This window comes from Erpetoichthys calabaricus, chromosome 10 (genome assembly GCF_900747795.2).
Source record: "Erpetoichthys calabaricus chromosome 10, fErpCal1.3, whole genome shotgun sequence".
Classification (NCBI taxonomy): Eukaryota; Metazoa; Chordata; class Cladistia; order Polypteriformes; family Polypteridae; genus Erpetoichthys; species Erpetoichthys calabaricus.
This window is the reverse complement of record NC_041403.2, coordinates 94368129-94386055: the sequence shown is the minus strand read 5'-3', so window position 1 is coordinate 94386055 and position 17927 is coordinate 94368129. Positions and strand designations below refer to the sequence as shown.

Below are 17927 nucleotides of genomic sequence, written 5' to 3'. Positions count from 1 at the left end.
TGCAAATGTATTTTCACTTATTCTGAATATTTTAAAACTAAAAGTAATTTACAATTTGAAATCTGTGTAAGTCAACACCCCAGAATAATAGTTTTGTTTTTTGTAATCTTTGTCTTAACAGTAAAGTCAAGAAAAATATAGAACATATTGGTGACAATTAAAGTGGCCCAAAGCGATATAACTCTTTAGAGTGCACATTAAATACCACAGTCCATTGGTATAGATAAGCGGGAGTGCCATGTTTGCTAGAAAAGTTCATTAGTGTGCCCACATGGGATGGGCAAAATACACATAAAGTCAAAATGTGGAATATGAACGGCTCTCGTAAGTTGTGAGAATAAGAGTTTGCATGTATACTTTTAGAAAAGCACCAATATCGATTTTTGTACAGGTGTAACTGTATGCATATAATCAAACTATTAAGCAGTATACTCTATTAACAGGAAATAATTTATAGACGCATGAAATGGCGTTCTGGTGCTCAACAGATTAATTCCAGGAAAAAAAATAAATAAATAAATACTCAGTCTCCTCATGGGCTTAATAAGAAAATATGACCTTTCAGCATTGCACTTTTAAACATGTTAAATAATTAGAGCTATTGGAACAGTATTGTTATTCTTGACTGGAAAGCTATATTATTAACATTTTTAAGTGTATTTTGACTTATGTGGATTGCCTGATTATTGTTTTTCTGTAGGTGCTACTGTTGTTGTAATTAGTGACTGGAGCCAGACTACAACCAAGAAGTCAGTAATGTAATTTTACCCAGTATCCAGGAACACCAACAGAGATATCCTGTGCTGATTTTTTTTTTAATTTCTTTTCCAACACAATAAACAAAAGCAGAAAGATGAAAGGAATAACAGAATTTAGAAAAATATATGCTTAAAGAAAAACCTTGATTGAGATCAATTCATGAAATACAAAAAACAGCTAGTGCACACTTAAGTCCCTTAGTCATACAGAATTTTTGAAGGTAACATATAATGCACATTCAAAAATAGATTTTTTTCTTCTTTTTGATTTATATTAAAACCCAGCAAGATCACTGCATTATATAATGAAAGAATCATAGATGCAGATTTCTAAATGAATGCTTACATGGCGCTTCCTTCCACGTTGGGCCCTCTGATATAAAAGGGCACTCTGATGTCAAACTCATAGGGCATTGATTTCCCCTTGACTAGCCCAAACTGTCCGATGTGATAGCCATGGTCTGCAGTATAAATTAGATACGTGTTCTCCAACTCTCCAATTTCCACTAGCATATTATACACCTTAAAAAGAACAGTATAAAAAAGGGAAGATACATAAGGTCAGGCACTGCTAACGTCTGTTTTTATTTACAAAGCATTGTTAATTGTTAGCTGGTTAAATAAAACAGAAGACTGCATGCAGCTCTTGAAGAACCAAAACCAGGTAGATATGATACGTGAGTGAACAAAAATGAAAGAATAATGATGTTCTGTTATAAGCAGTTATCAGCTTCTAATTAAGGGTAGGTTGGAATGAAACCATGTGGCCTTGATAGCACTCTAGGACTTATTCCTCGTAGGTGAAGGATTATGAGTTAGGCATGATTTCATGCAGAAATGTTCTGCTTTTAACACTCATTCTGTTAATCACAATCAAGTACGGTACCTTTTCTAAGGAGTCATCTACAGACAGTAGCGTCTGCAATCGCTTCCTCTGCAACAAGTTGGTGAATTCCATATGGATGGGTTTCATAGGACCAGTGTACCTCATGATCCAGTGCTTGTCTGGATTGGGCGCGTAGTTGTAGCTTGGAGTGCTGTGATAAGAATACATAAAAGGTAATGATGTAATGAGACACACAGTTCTTAAATAGTCCATATAGCAGATTTCAATGTATTGAGAAGGACAGGTATAACAAGAAAGGCTGTGGGTGAAGTTGGAGAAACAACACTCTGTCAAAGGATACTGTCGCCTGATGGTCCATGCAGTTTATAAAGCTCCAAGCTTTTTGTGTTGCAACATAATCTAACAATCTGTATGTAGGGGAAAATACTCTCATTTCTTTGCAAGAACTCTTTTAAAGTACAGATAGAATATAAGTTTGAGCAAAGATTCAGAAGCAGTGCTCTGTTGCTAAGGAGAGAGAACTGGAGTTGAATGTAAGCAGTTTCTGTACGTTTTGACTTGTGTGTGGACAAGTTGCCTCCAAACGTATGTAAAAAGTTCCTCACTATTAAAGCAGGCTCAGCTGTTAACTTAGGCATTCTGTTTTATTCTCTTTGCATGGCCTGTAGTTAATAATATGCTCCCTATGGTTAGTTTTCACTCCTTCATGGCCACTGTATTATTATATTAATTTTGGGTTATTTTAGCTTCTTATTTAATAGGCGCTCTGCAAAAGTATTACTATTGAGTTACAGTATGATTCATGTGCCTATGTTTTGAACAAAGAGACAAAAGAGCAAGTATGTTGAATGGACTAAGCTCTTGTTCATAACATTTCTAATGTATGGTAATCTTAAAGAACAAGACGTTATTGAAAGTCAAAAATCTCAAGATGGGCACAGCTGAAAATGCAGCAGATGCATACCCAATTCATATGACACGTAGAACAAGGTGAAAGAATAAGAAAGAAAAGATGACAAGGGAGCAAATAAATTTGCTACTTCAAGTGAATGCATTTTCAAGTTAATGTAAATAGCTTGGTTCTGCTGGCCTTTCTCTAGATGTTCACAGGGTGTAAATGTGACACAGCTGGATTTGCTGGACTTTATTCTCTTCTGAGGGACTCAGCACAATAAGTGGTTTTAGGAAAATATCAGATAATTTCAAATTTCTGCTTTTCACTTTTAGCTATTGTGTAAATAATACACCCATAAAAGCAGCAAAAGACGGATGTGAATATGATTTGTTATATTACATGTAGTTGGTTTATATGCGAGTTTTGATTTTATTTAGGCATCTGAAAAATCACTTGCAGTGAACTGTAATAAGCACAGATACACATGTTTTTGATCACACTGTCATGTAGTACTTCATAATTTCAAAGTACTCTTACATAATAAAGCATTACTAAACACTACTAATAGTTACTGAAGAACTTAAGTGAAGTGTATACGTAAATGCAGAATACATTTCATAAATCCTTGACCTAGTCTACATTTACTAACATTGTTACTTTGGCTACTGATAAAATATGATTAGTCAGTTTACACATTGAGTAGCACACTTTTTAAATAAATAAGCTAAGAATTTGAGTGAGCATATGTGTTTTATATTAAGTAGCTATATGATGGAGCACTCCTAACCTGTGATGGTCTGCTTTGCCTTACTAGGAAGTATATGTGAAATGAGGCTTGTGGAAAATGCATAAATGGTGCATTTAGGATTTACTTTGAACACAATTCCCAAGTGCAGTATACCTAAACAAACTGGATCTGATACTGACAACCTTCCAGTTATACCAGGATTCCTATATTTCCTAATTATATCTTTGCTAAGCCAGAAAAAACGCAATTTAGATTTTTCATCAAGACAAGAAATGTGAACAGATACAGAGTAAAATGAGGACTTTGTTACAAATTGACACATTTTCTAATGTAGTCCTTTTCCTGACGAGTGAGACCATGGGTCACACTTTCTCTGTTCCATTCACACTGCCCCATGACATTTCTCTTAGCGAACTGCACAAACTGCTAGAGCTCATCAAAATATATACATATATACTACACTTCCTTAGAAGGATGGCGTCTTTCAACATCTGCAATAAAATGCTGCAGATGTTCTATCAGATGGTTGTGGTGAGCGCCCTCTTCTACACGGTGGTGTGCTGTGGAGGCAGCATAAATAAGAGAGACGCCTCACGCCTGGACAAACTGGTGAGGAAGGCAGGCTCTATTGCAGGCACGGAGCTGGACAGTTTGACATCCGTGGCAGAGCGACTGGCACTAAGCAGGCTCCTGTCAATCATGGAGAATCCACTGCATCCACTAAACAGTATCATCTCCAGACAGAGGAGCAGCTTCAGCGACAGACTGCTGTCACTGTCCTGTTCCACTGACAGACTGAGGAGATTGTTCCTCCCCACACTATGCGACTCTTCATTTCCACCTGGGGGGGTAAACGTTAACATTATACAAAGTTATTGTCTGTTATACCTGCATTTTTATCACTCTTTAATTTAATATTGTTTTTTAATCAATATGCTGCTGTTGGAGTATGTGAGTTTCCCCTTGGGGATTACTAAAGTATCTATCTATCTATCTATCTATCTATCTATCTATCTATCTATCTATCTATCTATCTATCTATCTATCTATCTATCTATCTATCTATCTAAAATGGATTCCAATTGGACATCCTAATCAAATAAATCTGGTAGAATGTTTATTCCTTGAAGCACTCCAATGTTCATGTGCACAAAGCAAGGCAAACCAGAAAAGATAAGAACTGACAAAATATCTCTCAGATTATTTACACTCAAAAGGAAAGAAATCTGCCATTTAATGTGCAAAATTGCTTTAAAAAAACTAGTCCATTTTCTTTTTCCCATTTTAACAAATAAGAGTGAGTTTGGACCTCTGGTAGCAGTCGAATGTGCTCTGAATTAAAGGAGAGTGGCACTACACGGCATAGTGAAACAAGCCAGCTGTGGACAAAAGTGACATGGTAAAATGACACTGGTAAGTGGTGAGGCAGAGAAATAAGATAACAGCAGGCTGACAGGCAGGCAGCGTACTTAGGCCTCAACAGACGCAGCTGGTAATGTGATGCAGAAGGCTGTGACCACTGACTGAATTCATGGAGCCATCCTGCAGGGAAACATGCAGCACTCAACAGGGTCACACATGTCTGCCCTGCTGGTAGCGTAGCTGCTTTGAGACATGTGTCCTGCAGGTGGCACCTAAAAGCTGCAACGATTCTAGTTAATTATTTACTGTTTCAACTGTTGATGTTTATACTTTTCAGTTTATCCTATGAGCATCTAAGACCAAACCAAATTAGAGGGCCTCATTGCTGGGAGGACCATTTGCAAAGTTATTTGTCCATGGATTCAAAACAGAATCTGAAATTGGGAAAAGGTTAAATAGAGGGTGAAAAGTGAAAGTACCTAGTAGACATTGTCCCCAGAGAGCCAAACTAAAGCCTTACCCCCACCACTCACCCCACCCCCTTGCCTAGTATGGATACAGACTTTAAATGCCACACTGGCACTTTTGCTCAGCAGCCAGGAGAATCAGCATTAAGCAGATTTTGGCAATGACGCGTATAAGGAAAGCCCCCACCCCCACCACGTACAATCCTATACATTTTGATCCAACTTGTCCATGTAATTACAGTTATCTATCCCAAATCCATGCTTATTTTGAGACAATCCACTATTCAGTTTAACATATGATGAACAGGGCTTTCTAGCCAGTAGTGGACTCTGTAGTCCGACGTCCTAACAGGTTTACTTCTAGCAAAGGAAAACTCCTCTTATCCTATTGAAATATGTATACATCAAGAAAACACCATTTCAAGGTGGTTGTATGTAATTTTCTCATTGTCTTCTTATGTGTGGCACATATACACACTTGACCAATCAATCTGTATGATATAATCAGAAACTGTTATTCCAACTGTGGCCTTTTGAAATGCATATCTTTGAATGTGATTTCTGCTCATGAACCCACACACAGCTGCAAAGATGTTACAGGCAACAATGATGCCCTATGAGGGACATGCCAAGTCAGTGGGCTGGCAAATAACACCACAAAAAATAGTTCCAATACTCACTTTTCACATGGCTTTCTCTTATATTGTCCCATTGGAAAGCAGTAGCTTTATTCTGTCAAATCTATAACTTATGGCTGTGTGATGTAGTTCATCTTTGCCATCTTCTGGCTGCCATGTGCTTGGGGTCAGTGGCTGACCCAACAGGCAAGGAGCTGCCAAATGCCACTATTCTCTAGCAACTCCACTTAACACTATATTTCTGCCCAGATTACCATAAGAAGGAGTCAACATTGCAAAGTAAAATTCTTGCTAGTATCCTTGACAATGTAGTTGATAGATGCCCGGGAATTGCCCATTTGATTGATTTAGTTCACCTAACTCACAAGCATTCTTGGAATTAAAAGGAGAACAGCTTAAATCCATGACACACTTCCTTCGGGTCACACATTCCTTGTTGTCTTTCTTCATGTGCAAAATCATTATGCACTGTATAATTAGCATTATTATGAATAACAATAATAATTCTTTCCATTTATATTGCACTTTTCTAACTACTCAAAGCGCTTCACTGAGTGGGGAGCCACTTCAACCACCACTCGTGAAGAAATCAGAGTGTTTTCTTGTTATTTTTAAGTTTATAACTTCTCATACTGTATCAAAACCATAATCTAAAATTACTGAAGACATGTCTTGAAAAGAAGAATCTCAACATAGCCGTGGGGTATTATCTGAAAATAAATATAGATTTACTGTTTGAAACAAATTTACCGATTTGCAAACCATGCCCCCAGTAACTCTAAGTAAGTTTTCAGAGCAATGTCTTGGCAAAAAGACAGATTCCTGCAGTTTAATCTCTTATTCATCCTGCTGTCTTCCTTTTATTACTCTGCAGATAATCCTCTCAAACTAAACAGATTCCTCCAAAAGCCACTGACTGCTGAAAACAGTGTAAGTCAATCAGAATAAATGAAAAAAGTTGATTGCCTCTGAAACCTGCGATTCTCTCTAACCCAAACAATCAGCTTTAGTGGCATGAAGGAGCAGAGGGCACCAACAACTCCACAGAAGCCTCTCTGTCCTTGGAAGTCTGAGCTCCAGGATGCTAAAGGGTAAGATAGCAAGAGCTGCAGATCAGCACCTTAACAGAAACCAGTTGACACTCCTTTATGTTTAGTTGCTCAATTGATTTAAGAAGGCAGTGAACGAAAAATGAGAAGGAAACAAAAGAACTCCTCAATGCTCTACTTTGCATATTTGCTATATTACACTGTTTAGGATAGAATGGATGAAAGCCCATATCCATTCATACAGCTCAGAGGATGAAAAGATATAACTGTCTGTTTTCATTGAATGATTTGGATACAATGATCAAGTTATTAGCCTACCGAGACTTTAACTTGTAAACATGCCTAATGATAAAAGAAGGACTGAAAATCAAAAATGATGGTAGAAAAATAATCCCAGTGTTGCTCAGTCCAGGAGAGAGCTAGATTATGCTACTGTGAAGCAAACACCTTAAACATCCATTCTAGTCAGTTTAATGAGCTGTACAGAATATTCAGGAAAATGTGTTATTTAACATCAGAGCTCATACACATATTTACAAATCTAATGCAGTAACACAAAAACAGAATACAATATAACATTTACCCATGTAAGTGGAGAAATCTAATCTAACCTAACGGAGTAGAAAATAATTTTTAGACCAGGGAGTGAAATTCTGGCAAATGAAAACTGGTTAGAATTTAAAATCCTGGAACTAAACTAGAAAAGCAGTAATGCATTCAAATGAACGTGAACAAACCTAGCAAGTATTGAACCTCCGCATGCTGAGCTAATGCAGTTTTACTAACAAGAATTCATGTACCATATGCCATTGCAGCCTGAATATACCCTACAAATCCTTACCCAATGAAGTAAAAAGATCTCATCAAATCTATGAAGGCCAATCAAAGATTCATCACATTCTGGACCATCAGAACCAGGATCAACACCATTAAATATGACTTCACTTTCTGACAGGTATAAATTGTCAGGTGTAGTTTTTCCAATACAGTAAGAAAATATTTGAACATAAAAGAACTATGGCGGTTACTGTTGTTCCCTTACCTTTAAAACTTGATGCAATGTCTTTTTCAATTCTGCTTGCTGTTTATACATAGATGTACTTGCCAAATGATCTGTCATTTTATTTGAGATATTCTTAGGTCCCACTGATCACAGATTGTTTAGTCATGTGTGGCACTAGGCACAACCAATGTTTTAAGAAAGAAAGACTGTCTTTAAAGATTCACTGGCCCTACTCTAGATGCTCTTCATTAGTGCAGAGATGACATGTCAGATCAGTAAATGTAGCTCAGTCATATTTGTGGTAAAGCCTTACTGTCATGGGATCTTACAAGATGCTTTCTGGGATCTATGACATTGTTCAAGTGTATTGAAGCTCTGAAGTATAAAACCAATGCAGGGTACCCACCCATCAGAACTAGAAAAGACATCACTTTGATCATTAGGAAACTTACATTTTCTCAAATAGGTATTGCTCAAAGTCTTGATACTTGGTAGATAAGAAATCATCTCATCAGACTCAAACATGTGTTTCTGGAAACAGATTTCTTCAGTAACTCACATGTGTTGCGAGGCATTGGGAAAGGCACTTGAATACTGTGGAGCAGAGTCCTCTGGACCATGGGGCGCAGCATGACTGATCACCATCATAATGGGACGATGTGGGTACATTTTCTTTGACATGCGGAAGTAGTTTATGCTGTCATTTGTGATGAGATCGGTCAGGTAATCCTGAGTGGGGAAAAAATAAGAATATAAGCAGAATATTTGAGTAAACGTGAAAGTGAATCTTGACCTCCACTGTCAAAGTGCCTATGTACTCATCACTATGAAAATCATTACACCTAGGAACTATCAAATCCATCTTAGGTATTTGTGTGAGGGTTAAACATTTACTAATTTGTGATGAAAAAGACCTAAACAAAGTCAATGCATCTAAGCATGTATTAGAACTCACACACAATAAAATTATCAAACAAAAATATACCAAAAAAGCAGAACCTTTAAATCAATTAACTTTTATTCAAAGAACCAACCCTCTACTCAAGAAAAAAAAATTGTACGAGATAACACCAGTGCTTCATACTATAATAGAGTCACACATTCAACAAAAGAAAAATCACTTAAACTGAAAGGAAACATCTAACTGAACAATAATGAAAGAAAGGCAACTAAAAGGGAACAAAATCTTAAAACAATGACAAATTTATCTGTTACATCTTGCAAGTCACATGTGCTCAGTATAGTTGCTAGAATATTTCTACAATTTAACTCAGAGTAGGTTAAGTGACTTTTTGAGGTAACAGGGTGTAGACAAATGCCGTACATTAACACAATTATACAAATACCAATATCATAGAAGAAAGAATGCTGTGTACCGAAATGTTTACAACAGGTAGAAAAATATAATAAAAGTAGGCTCTAGTTAACAAAAATGCCAAGAATCAGTTAATCTTACCATTTAACACAAAACAATTTAAAGAAGCAGCATCTCATGAATTAAAAAATGCATTACATAACAAAAATAAGGACGTGATAAGTAAATACAACTGTCAGCTCATTTCCATTAATTTTTTTTTTGGAAAAATATCTTAATTAAAAATATTAATGCATTCATTCTTTCATTCACTCATTCATTGTCCACTGCTTATCTTAACAGTGAGGCCCAGCCTAAAGTCCAGAGTGCTCTTGAGCAGGTTTTAATTAAGGATATCTCTCTACTTTGCTTCATTTAACTTTCCCTTAACCCTTACTAGTCTTCCACTCTCTGCCACTAAAAAACAGTCCCACACCATGACTTAGACATCACCATGAAATGGTATTGAGTGCTGGGGAGTGGTATCTGGTTTCCTCCAGATGTGATGCTTAGGACTGATGCCAAACAGTTTATTCTTGGTTTCATCAGACTAGAGAATCTTATTTCTCACAATCTGAGAGTCCTTTAGTTGCTTTTTTGCAAACTAAAAGCGAGCTTTCAAATGTTGTCTAGCCACTCTTGTGTTAAAGCCCAGGTTAGTGGAGTGCTGCAGTGGGGGATGTACTTTTGGAAGTTTCTCCCATCTCCAAACTGGTTCTCTGAAACTGAGCCAGATTGACCATATGGTTCCTGGTTAACTCTCTTATCAAGGTCCTTCTCCTCTGAGGGCTCAGTTTGACTGGATGGCCAACCCTAAAGCTGTGGGTGTTCTAAACTCCTTTCATTCAAGATAAATGGAAGCCAATGTGCTCTTGAAAGCATTCAAGGCTGCAGAATTTTTTTTGTGGCCTTGCCCTAACACGATCCTGTCTGTAAACTCTGCAGGGAATTCCTTCAAACTAATGGCTTGTTTTTTTTTCCTGTTACACTTTGTTACCTGTGGGACCTTCTGTAGACAAGTGTGTGCCTTTCCTAATCATATCCCATCAATTGAATTGACTACAAGTGGACTCCAAACACGGTGTAGAAACATCTTAAAGATGATCCACAGAATGGGACGCAACTGAGGCACATTTCAAGTGTCATAACTAAAGGTCTGAATACTTGCTTCAATGTAGTATTTCAGTTTTTTATTTAAAAAATGTATTCTAAAATTCTGGTTGTCTTTTTGTAATTTTAGGGAATTGAGTATAGGTTGATGTAGGGAAAAAAGAATTTAAATGATTTTAGCAGAAAGTTGCACAATAGTAAATTGTAAAAATGTGAAGGTATCTGAATACCTTCTGAAAGCAATATGGTAGCAATCATACCATATAGCATGCACCCCTACATATTACCAGTTATTTTATTCAAATTGTGAATGAAAATCTTTTCAATAAAAAGAAAATAAATTAATTCAAAGGAATCAACCTGTCAATCAATGATATGAAAAAGAATATTGTTCCCTGAAGATGTAAGTACCGTATAATGAAAAGGGGCTGTAAACACAAGCTGAGATCAGGTCTAATCAGATTGGGGAGCATGCACTGGTACAGCGCGTTGCCACACCCACCACACGATGAAACAGCTCGAGATCCTGGTTGACAATCCTCCAGGCAGACACATGGTCCAGTCCCACCCTCTGGAAATGACCATCTATCTGCCTAAGGCAAGTGTTACATGGGTGTCTCCTTGGCCTGGTCCAGCTGCTTGGGGCGTCAACATTGAGGATCATCCTCAGGGAATTGTGCCACATGGCCGTAGTGCCAGAACTGACGCTCCCTCACAATGCAGGTAATGTGCCTCATTCGGGACTCTGTGAGCTCATTTGACACAAACTGAAACCAGTGGTACCCAAGGATTCTCCAAAGAGACACAGTAAAGAAGAGTCCAGTCTTCGTCACACACCCCTTTCCAGCGACCTCATAACCCCCCCATGCTCTCCTAATCCATCTACTGACTTCATAGGAAAAGTCACCAGAGACATGAATGTTCCTGCTGAGGTAAGTAAACCTCTTGACAAGGTCAACACTCTCTCCGGAGACAGACACACTGCTGATCGCTGTGTCCAAGAGATCATTAAAGGCCTTTATCTTGGTTTCTATCCAGGACACGCGCAAGCCCAGACACTCAGACTCCTCACTCAGTCTCTCGAGAGCCCCAATCAGAGCTTCCATTGACTCCGCGAAGATCACAGCATCGTCAACAAAGTCAAGATCAGTGAATCTTTTTTCACCAACAGATGCCCCACAGCCACTGGACCCCATGACCTTGCCTAACACCCAGTCCATACAAGCATTGAATAGAGTAGGAGCAAGAACACACCCCTGATGAACCCCAGAATCAACTGGGAAAGATGCAGAGGTTCTGCACTCTGCACAGCTCTCACAATACCAGTGTACAGGCCAGCCATGATATCCAGCAACACTGAGGGAATCCCACAAAGTCTCAGGATGTCCCATAGGGCAGCTCGATCAACTGAGTCAAACTTTATGAAAAATCGACAAAGGTTGCAAAGAAACTCTGCCGATATTCATGTTTGCACTCCGTGAGAACCCTCAGTGCCAGGATGCGGTCGATGGTAGGCTTCTTAGGCATAAAACCAGACTGCTATAGTCGCTGGTAGGTGAGCAAGTGATCACGGATCCTATTGAAGATGACCCAAGCAAGGACCTTTCTTGGCACTGAGAGCAGTGTCATCCCCCTGTAGTTGCCGCAATCATCCTTTCCTTTCCAGATAGGGATGACAAGTCCCATTTTCCAGTCAGTTGGGATGATGCCCGCCTCCCAAATCAAAGCAAAGATTGCTTGCAATGCCAGGACAGCCTTACCACCAGCCATGGAAACTTCACCCTGGATACCACAGATCCCTGCACCCTTCTCTACCATCAGCTGGTACACCACCTGCACAATTTCAGTGAGACTGGGTAGTTCACAGCTAATTGGAGGATCGGCTTCAAGAACCGTGGACCCAGAGATATCCAACGTCCTAGCCGGAGGATCAACTTTGAACAACTGCTCAGTGTAGCCAGTCCAGCCTTCTACTCTTTGCGGGAGTAGCTCTGCTACAGCCGCCCATAGGAAGGCTGCTCACATTATGAAGGGGATGGGGGAAAGCCCTTAGGAGCCCCATCCCCAGAAGAGTCAAAACTGTTGGAGAGCCAATGGGGTCAGGACTGTTGGGGATCAGAACTGGTGTGGTGCTTAGGCATCACCCGTTACAAGGCAGCACTCAGGTCCCAGTTTGAGGCGGCCCATCTTGGTAGGCACGTGAAATGAAGCTGAGATGAATCACTTAATATTATATTGTTTTTTCAAAAGTTAAGCATGATTTATTTATAAAGACTGATCGTAATAAATTATGTTAAATTTATGTAATAAAACTGAATTGAAGGCACACAAAGATTGTTTTAAGTCCACAAATGTGTAAAAATACAGAATTACTTCATCCATCCATCCATTTTCCAACCCGCTGAATCCGAACACAGGGTCACGGGGGTCTGCTGGAGCCAATCCCAGCCAACACAGGGCACAAGGCAGGAACCAATCCCGGGCAGGGTGCCAACCCACCGCAGGACACACACACACAAACACACCCACACACCACTTACTTCTAAATTAGAAAACTGTCCCCAAAACAGGAGAAAAATTATTTTAATATTCTAGGAGAAACTTCTGCATATGGACTTCATAATGTGAATGACAAAACTGCAAGGCTACTTAGCCTCTAAACTTTTAGAGTTCTACAGCTTCAGCTGTTGCCTTAGGATTGTGTTCACTGGGATAAACTAGTGGAGCTGCTACTAATATCTGCTGCTATTCTTTGAAGGGATGCATTCCTCATACCCAGAACTAACAACTGTAGCTGTCACAATTATAAACTAATCTGATACTACATAAATCACATGGCTGCTGTGTAAAATCAGTTTTCAGTAACTGAGTAAACAAAACCGCTGTATGAATCATAATGAACGACTAACTAAACGTGGCCCTAGCTGAATATTAATATCTTTGTCTACCATACTGTTTTAAAAGAACACAACAGTCATTCAGTTTTGTATCCACTTGTAAAATGACAGAAATAATCATTCAAAAAAAAGTACTAACGTGAATCTGAATAATTTAAAAAAAATACAATGAAGCAGCATACAGAGGCACATAAAAATAAAGCAAAAGGAAATGACTAGCCATAAGATATAGATATGATATAAATCAATGATTTTATTTCTGAATGTTACAGAAAACAGATTACTGAAGAAACAGCTTCATAAGTAAATATATAAATAAAACCAAATGAATACAAAATAGATTAAAAGACAGAAAAAAACAACACATTTTAGAAGATTACTATAAGAAGAAGAAGAACAGAACAGGACTCGGAACAAAAAATGAAGAGTGGACAGAATTGTGTAAGATTCATTTGCACAGTGTTTTCACAGTTTCTACCACAGTCACAGTAGGTAAAAAATGTTAAACACAATTGTCAGGCAGAGGCAGCGCCCTGCCGTATATTCAAAACATAATCTGGAAGGGAACGGTGCACTATAGGAATGAAGAATTGGCCTTTTTGAGCAGTGATCTTGATCAGATGAGATCAAGACGTCAACCAAGAACAGGAAAATATGGGAAGCATGAAAATACAAAGACAATGAATGTGACTCTGAGAATTGTAACTACGGTAAGTCAGAACTGATTATGAATAGCCGTCCCTAAGGAATTTTGGAACTTGCCAGACAGACAAACAATAAGGCAGACAGTAATCTGTGCCCTCCACTGAAAGTCAAGCTGAAAACATTGAGCAAGAAAGAGGTGCAAATAACATTTCAGAAATCCTTCCAAATCCCTTCTGCAGATATTCAGCTTTGAATAAATACATCTGCAGCGATGGCTGAGCTTTGCCCTTGAGCGCTTAGAATAAGGCAGCAACAGGAAAAGCTTTTCATTCTGGCCGTACCTGCACTGAAGGTACAACTGATCAAAAAATTCAACTTAGGCCAAAGACAGACAACCTTTAATTTAGACAGCTTCCATTCTGTAATGAGCATCATCTCAATGTACTATGCAATACCCAGCCATAGCACAAATGGATACTCACTTATTTTTGTTTCATGTTTGGTTCACATGCAGGAGAGATAACCTTTCCAGGGCCATAAACTAAAGTTGGAGGTGAAGACTGAAGAAGCTACTTTGAACTTTAAATCCCACTATTTTTGCCACTCAGCTATATCATTGTCTAGCTAAAAAAAGGTGCAAGGTAAAGGAATACTCCCAAGAACTGAAGTTTGGAAACCATAATAATAATAAGTAAAGATAATTTCATATTCTGAAGACCAGCAAATTCAAATTAAAATGCTAATTTGGCAACAATAAGGAAAAGCAAGAACTTGCCATGAAAAGAATGCCACTTGTCTATTAAAGAGGACTGCCATCATAAAACAATATATAAATATGAATCAACATGACCACATGTCATTTAACTGTATGAGAACAGTATAGTATCCAGAAGACAATCCACATGAAATGAAATACAAAGTGCACCTCAGGAAGCCACTCATGCAAGGAAGTGAATCTGAGGGTTGTAAAGCATCTGTGCCACCCAACAATATCACTTTGTTGTCCCACATTATTATACTCCTGAATGTATTTTTGGTCCCTGAAGTATGATTTAGTATGAGGCGAGAGTGCACTTGGCATATATATGATAAATGCTACATTAAACATGGATGAGCATTAGAAATGTTTCTCAGAGGGGTCTTGATATGCTTGTCAGGAAGGGTCGCCTCTTTCTAAAAAGGTTTAAAGACCCCTAACCCTCTCATGTGCTCATGACATGCAAATCCTCATTCATTCCTTCACTTCCTGACCCTACTACTTCTGGTACAGTTGTACGGGAGCTTATCCCTGTAGCATCCCGGTCACTGTTTACTATTACTATATATTCATACTTAACATATGCTTTTAATAAATCTTTATTTTATAACACATTCTTCTTTAAAGATCACACTATAATAAATTGTTTTGCAACACAAACACAAGTATGATTTGCATTAATAAAGTAAAATAATTAAGACAATTCCGTACATGCAATGTAAATTTGCTCATACTACACTATTATTGTTGATACTTGACTAAAAGTATTAACAATAATTAACACAATAGCTAAATGAATGAAGTGCAGCATGGAGTGACTGCCTTATCTACCAAATTCTGTTTTCTATATCCAAACTACCACACTCTGAAAGGCAAATCAAAAGATGTGTTGTTAATTAATGCTGGAACAGCCACATTGTGATGCATGCACTCCTGATGTTAAGCAAAACTGCCGACTGGTATTCCCCCAGTATAAGCTTCACGCCACTGCCCATTTCTTAGTAACACTAGGTTTCATCACTGTGCACAGTTGTGCTCTTTAGCGTGCACTTCCACTCGGCTCTAACTGTGGTCTGGTACCCAATTCAGAAAATACTCTTATCTGCTGTCAATGGAAAGGTGAACAACAGTGGGTGCTCTCTTTCTGCTGATCATTGTGGCCAATGTGTCACCGAATATTTAGTTCAACCTCGAATCCAGAACAATTTCGGCACTGTCTCAACCAAGGTGACATTAATTTAAATCTAGTCTAGATGTGTTTACCTATTAATCCACACCGGATAAATGAGACTAATTATTTCTTTTATATTCAACTTAATTAGAAAAGGCCAGTAGTAACAAGCTGATTTAGCAAAAATAAACATTCAAGAAGGCGGAAAACCTTGTGTTTCTGACCAAGCTTAATACTGATCCAAAACTATTGCTTCCTTACTAATGGCAGACACATCTGAACATTTTTTCTCTAATAAGCATAAAATTTGTACCTTGGAGTAGTCAAACCCATGCTTCTCTCGTAGTCCATTTCTGCACAATGTGTAATTGTAAAAACGGGAATTTTTCACCAACCCCACCCACTCCTTCCAGCCAGGTGGGATGTAGGAGCCGTTGTACTCATTGAGGTACTTTCCAAAAAAAGCTGTGGAAGAACAATACATTTATGAATCACAATAGACTTTATTGCCTCCATGCAACAGGAGAAACATTACGTTGTGAACATTGTACAAAATTTCATAAAGGAGTATATCATGTATTTTTGATTTTTATCCCAAAAAAGTGAAATAATTAGATTATTTAGTGTATATATATATATATTAGAATGCAAGTGAAAATCAAAGTTTTTATTTTCTCACGTCTTAGCCCCCAGTTTTGTTCCTCTAGTTACCGTGATAAATTACACAAAGTTTTATCACAATCAAACAATATTTACTGGTGGCACAAGAGATCAGAATTTTTCTATATTCACTATACAGAAACGTGCGTGCTGATATGACCGTTCTGTCCAGCTCTTCAGAGCTTTTCAGTTAACAGAGTTTTTCTTGGTGCTGGAAACTGTTTGCGATGGTCTTCTACAACTTGTAGGAGGTACTGTTTCTGTTCTTCTTGGTTTGTGATGGCCGAATTGAATGACTGAATCAGTGCCAGCCCTCTCTCTGCTGCATCATTGACCACTTTCAGGTGTTTGACATTGCACTGAGCTGAAATATACTGTATGCTTCATTACTGTCCCAAGAATCAGGATCATCTACGAGGAAGTCCTGTGAAGTCTCCATCCTGGACTGTTTTCTTCTCAACAGTATGCAAATGAAAAAATTGACAGCACTGGTCTGTAAGAAGGTAGCTTACAGCCAGTAATGGTCTCAGAGAGGCCTCCATAAGCCATACACCGTGTCGTGATTGCCTTGACTTTTTATCTACAGCTGATGTCATCTTGCTTAAATCCTTCATCTATACCTGTTACCTACCAAATATAACACTGTTGAGTAATTAGGACTCAGTAAGTTTATAATTTTGGCACAGCTTTGTAGCAATCTATAGATGCAGATAGAAATAAGAAATAATCCCATCCGGCTTACAGGACTATGCTATGCAAACAGCCTAACAGCACTGTAACATTTTCTTCTTCTTGTCTCACAGTTGCTCTATTATCACTCGTAAGGAGTATGTCTGCCTGTTACTGATAAAATACTGGAAACACACAAATTATTAACCTTTAACTTTGGGAACTGTGAATGAAATCTGTCTGTATGAGCATATAAAAAATACCTGGTATTTCATTTATTGCATTATTTTATGTTTCTTACACAAGTGTCACAGCAACAAAAGTAAACACTAGGCATAGAAAAACAAACTAGGCATAGATAAAAACAATACAAATTTATTTTAAAAGCTCAGTTATGCTGAATATTCCAAGTACAACACCTGTCAATAACAAGCATAATAGTTACATGAAAAGGGGATTTTACAATAAATACTCATGACTTCAGAAGCATTGTGCCACCAGTAAATGTTGATGTATTCATCTCAATTTTTTTTCATGTATCATTTTTATGAAAAGGAACATTTTTACAGGGTAAGACTTCACAAAATAGATACGTCCCTTTTTCGCATATTGTTTGTTGGCACCCTAATATACAGTATATACATATCATGAACTCTTAAATTCATACATTTATTACCTGCTAATTTATATCCACACTTAGGACAAGGACAACCCTAGGCAGAGTGAAGCTCCACATCTTCAACGTTCTGCTTTTCCTGCAACAGCAGGTATCATTTTATGTGGTTTGGGATGATTTCTCTCCCAGCTTCACTGTGATTTTGGGTTTTCATGCCATCCCTGTTGCCACTGTTAAAGATTGACTGTATGTAATGTTCACCCTTCATGATCCCATTAACA

The 17927-nt window shown here is 38.1% G+C and overlaps 1 protein-coding gene across 2 annotated transcripts in view; it reads right to left on the bottom strand.

Annotated features, from left to right (window-relative positions):
- The window catches only part of sulf2b (sulfatase 2b), a 368243-nt gene that overhangs the window by 50748 nt on the left and 299568 nt on the right, over window positions 1-17927 (bottom strand). For both annotated transcript variants that reach the window (XM_028811624.2, XM_028811627.2), the window contains 4 exons: window positions 16015-16166; window positions 8327-8496; window positions 1645-1795; window positions 1105-1280 (listed from right to left, as the gene is read on the bottom strand). In XM_028811624.2, the coding sequence (XP_028667457.2) occupies window positions 1105-1280; window positions 1645-1795; window positions 8327-8496; window positions 16015-16166 (649 nt within the window). The remainder of the gene's footprint in view (window positions 1-1104; window positions 1281-1644; window positions 1796-8326; window positions 8497-16014; window positions 16167-17927) is intronic.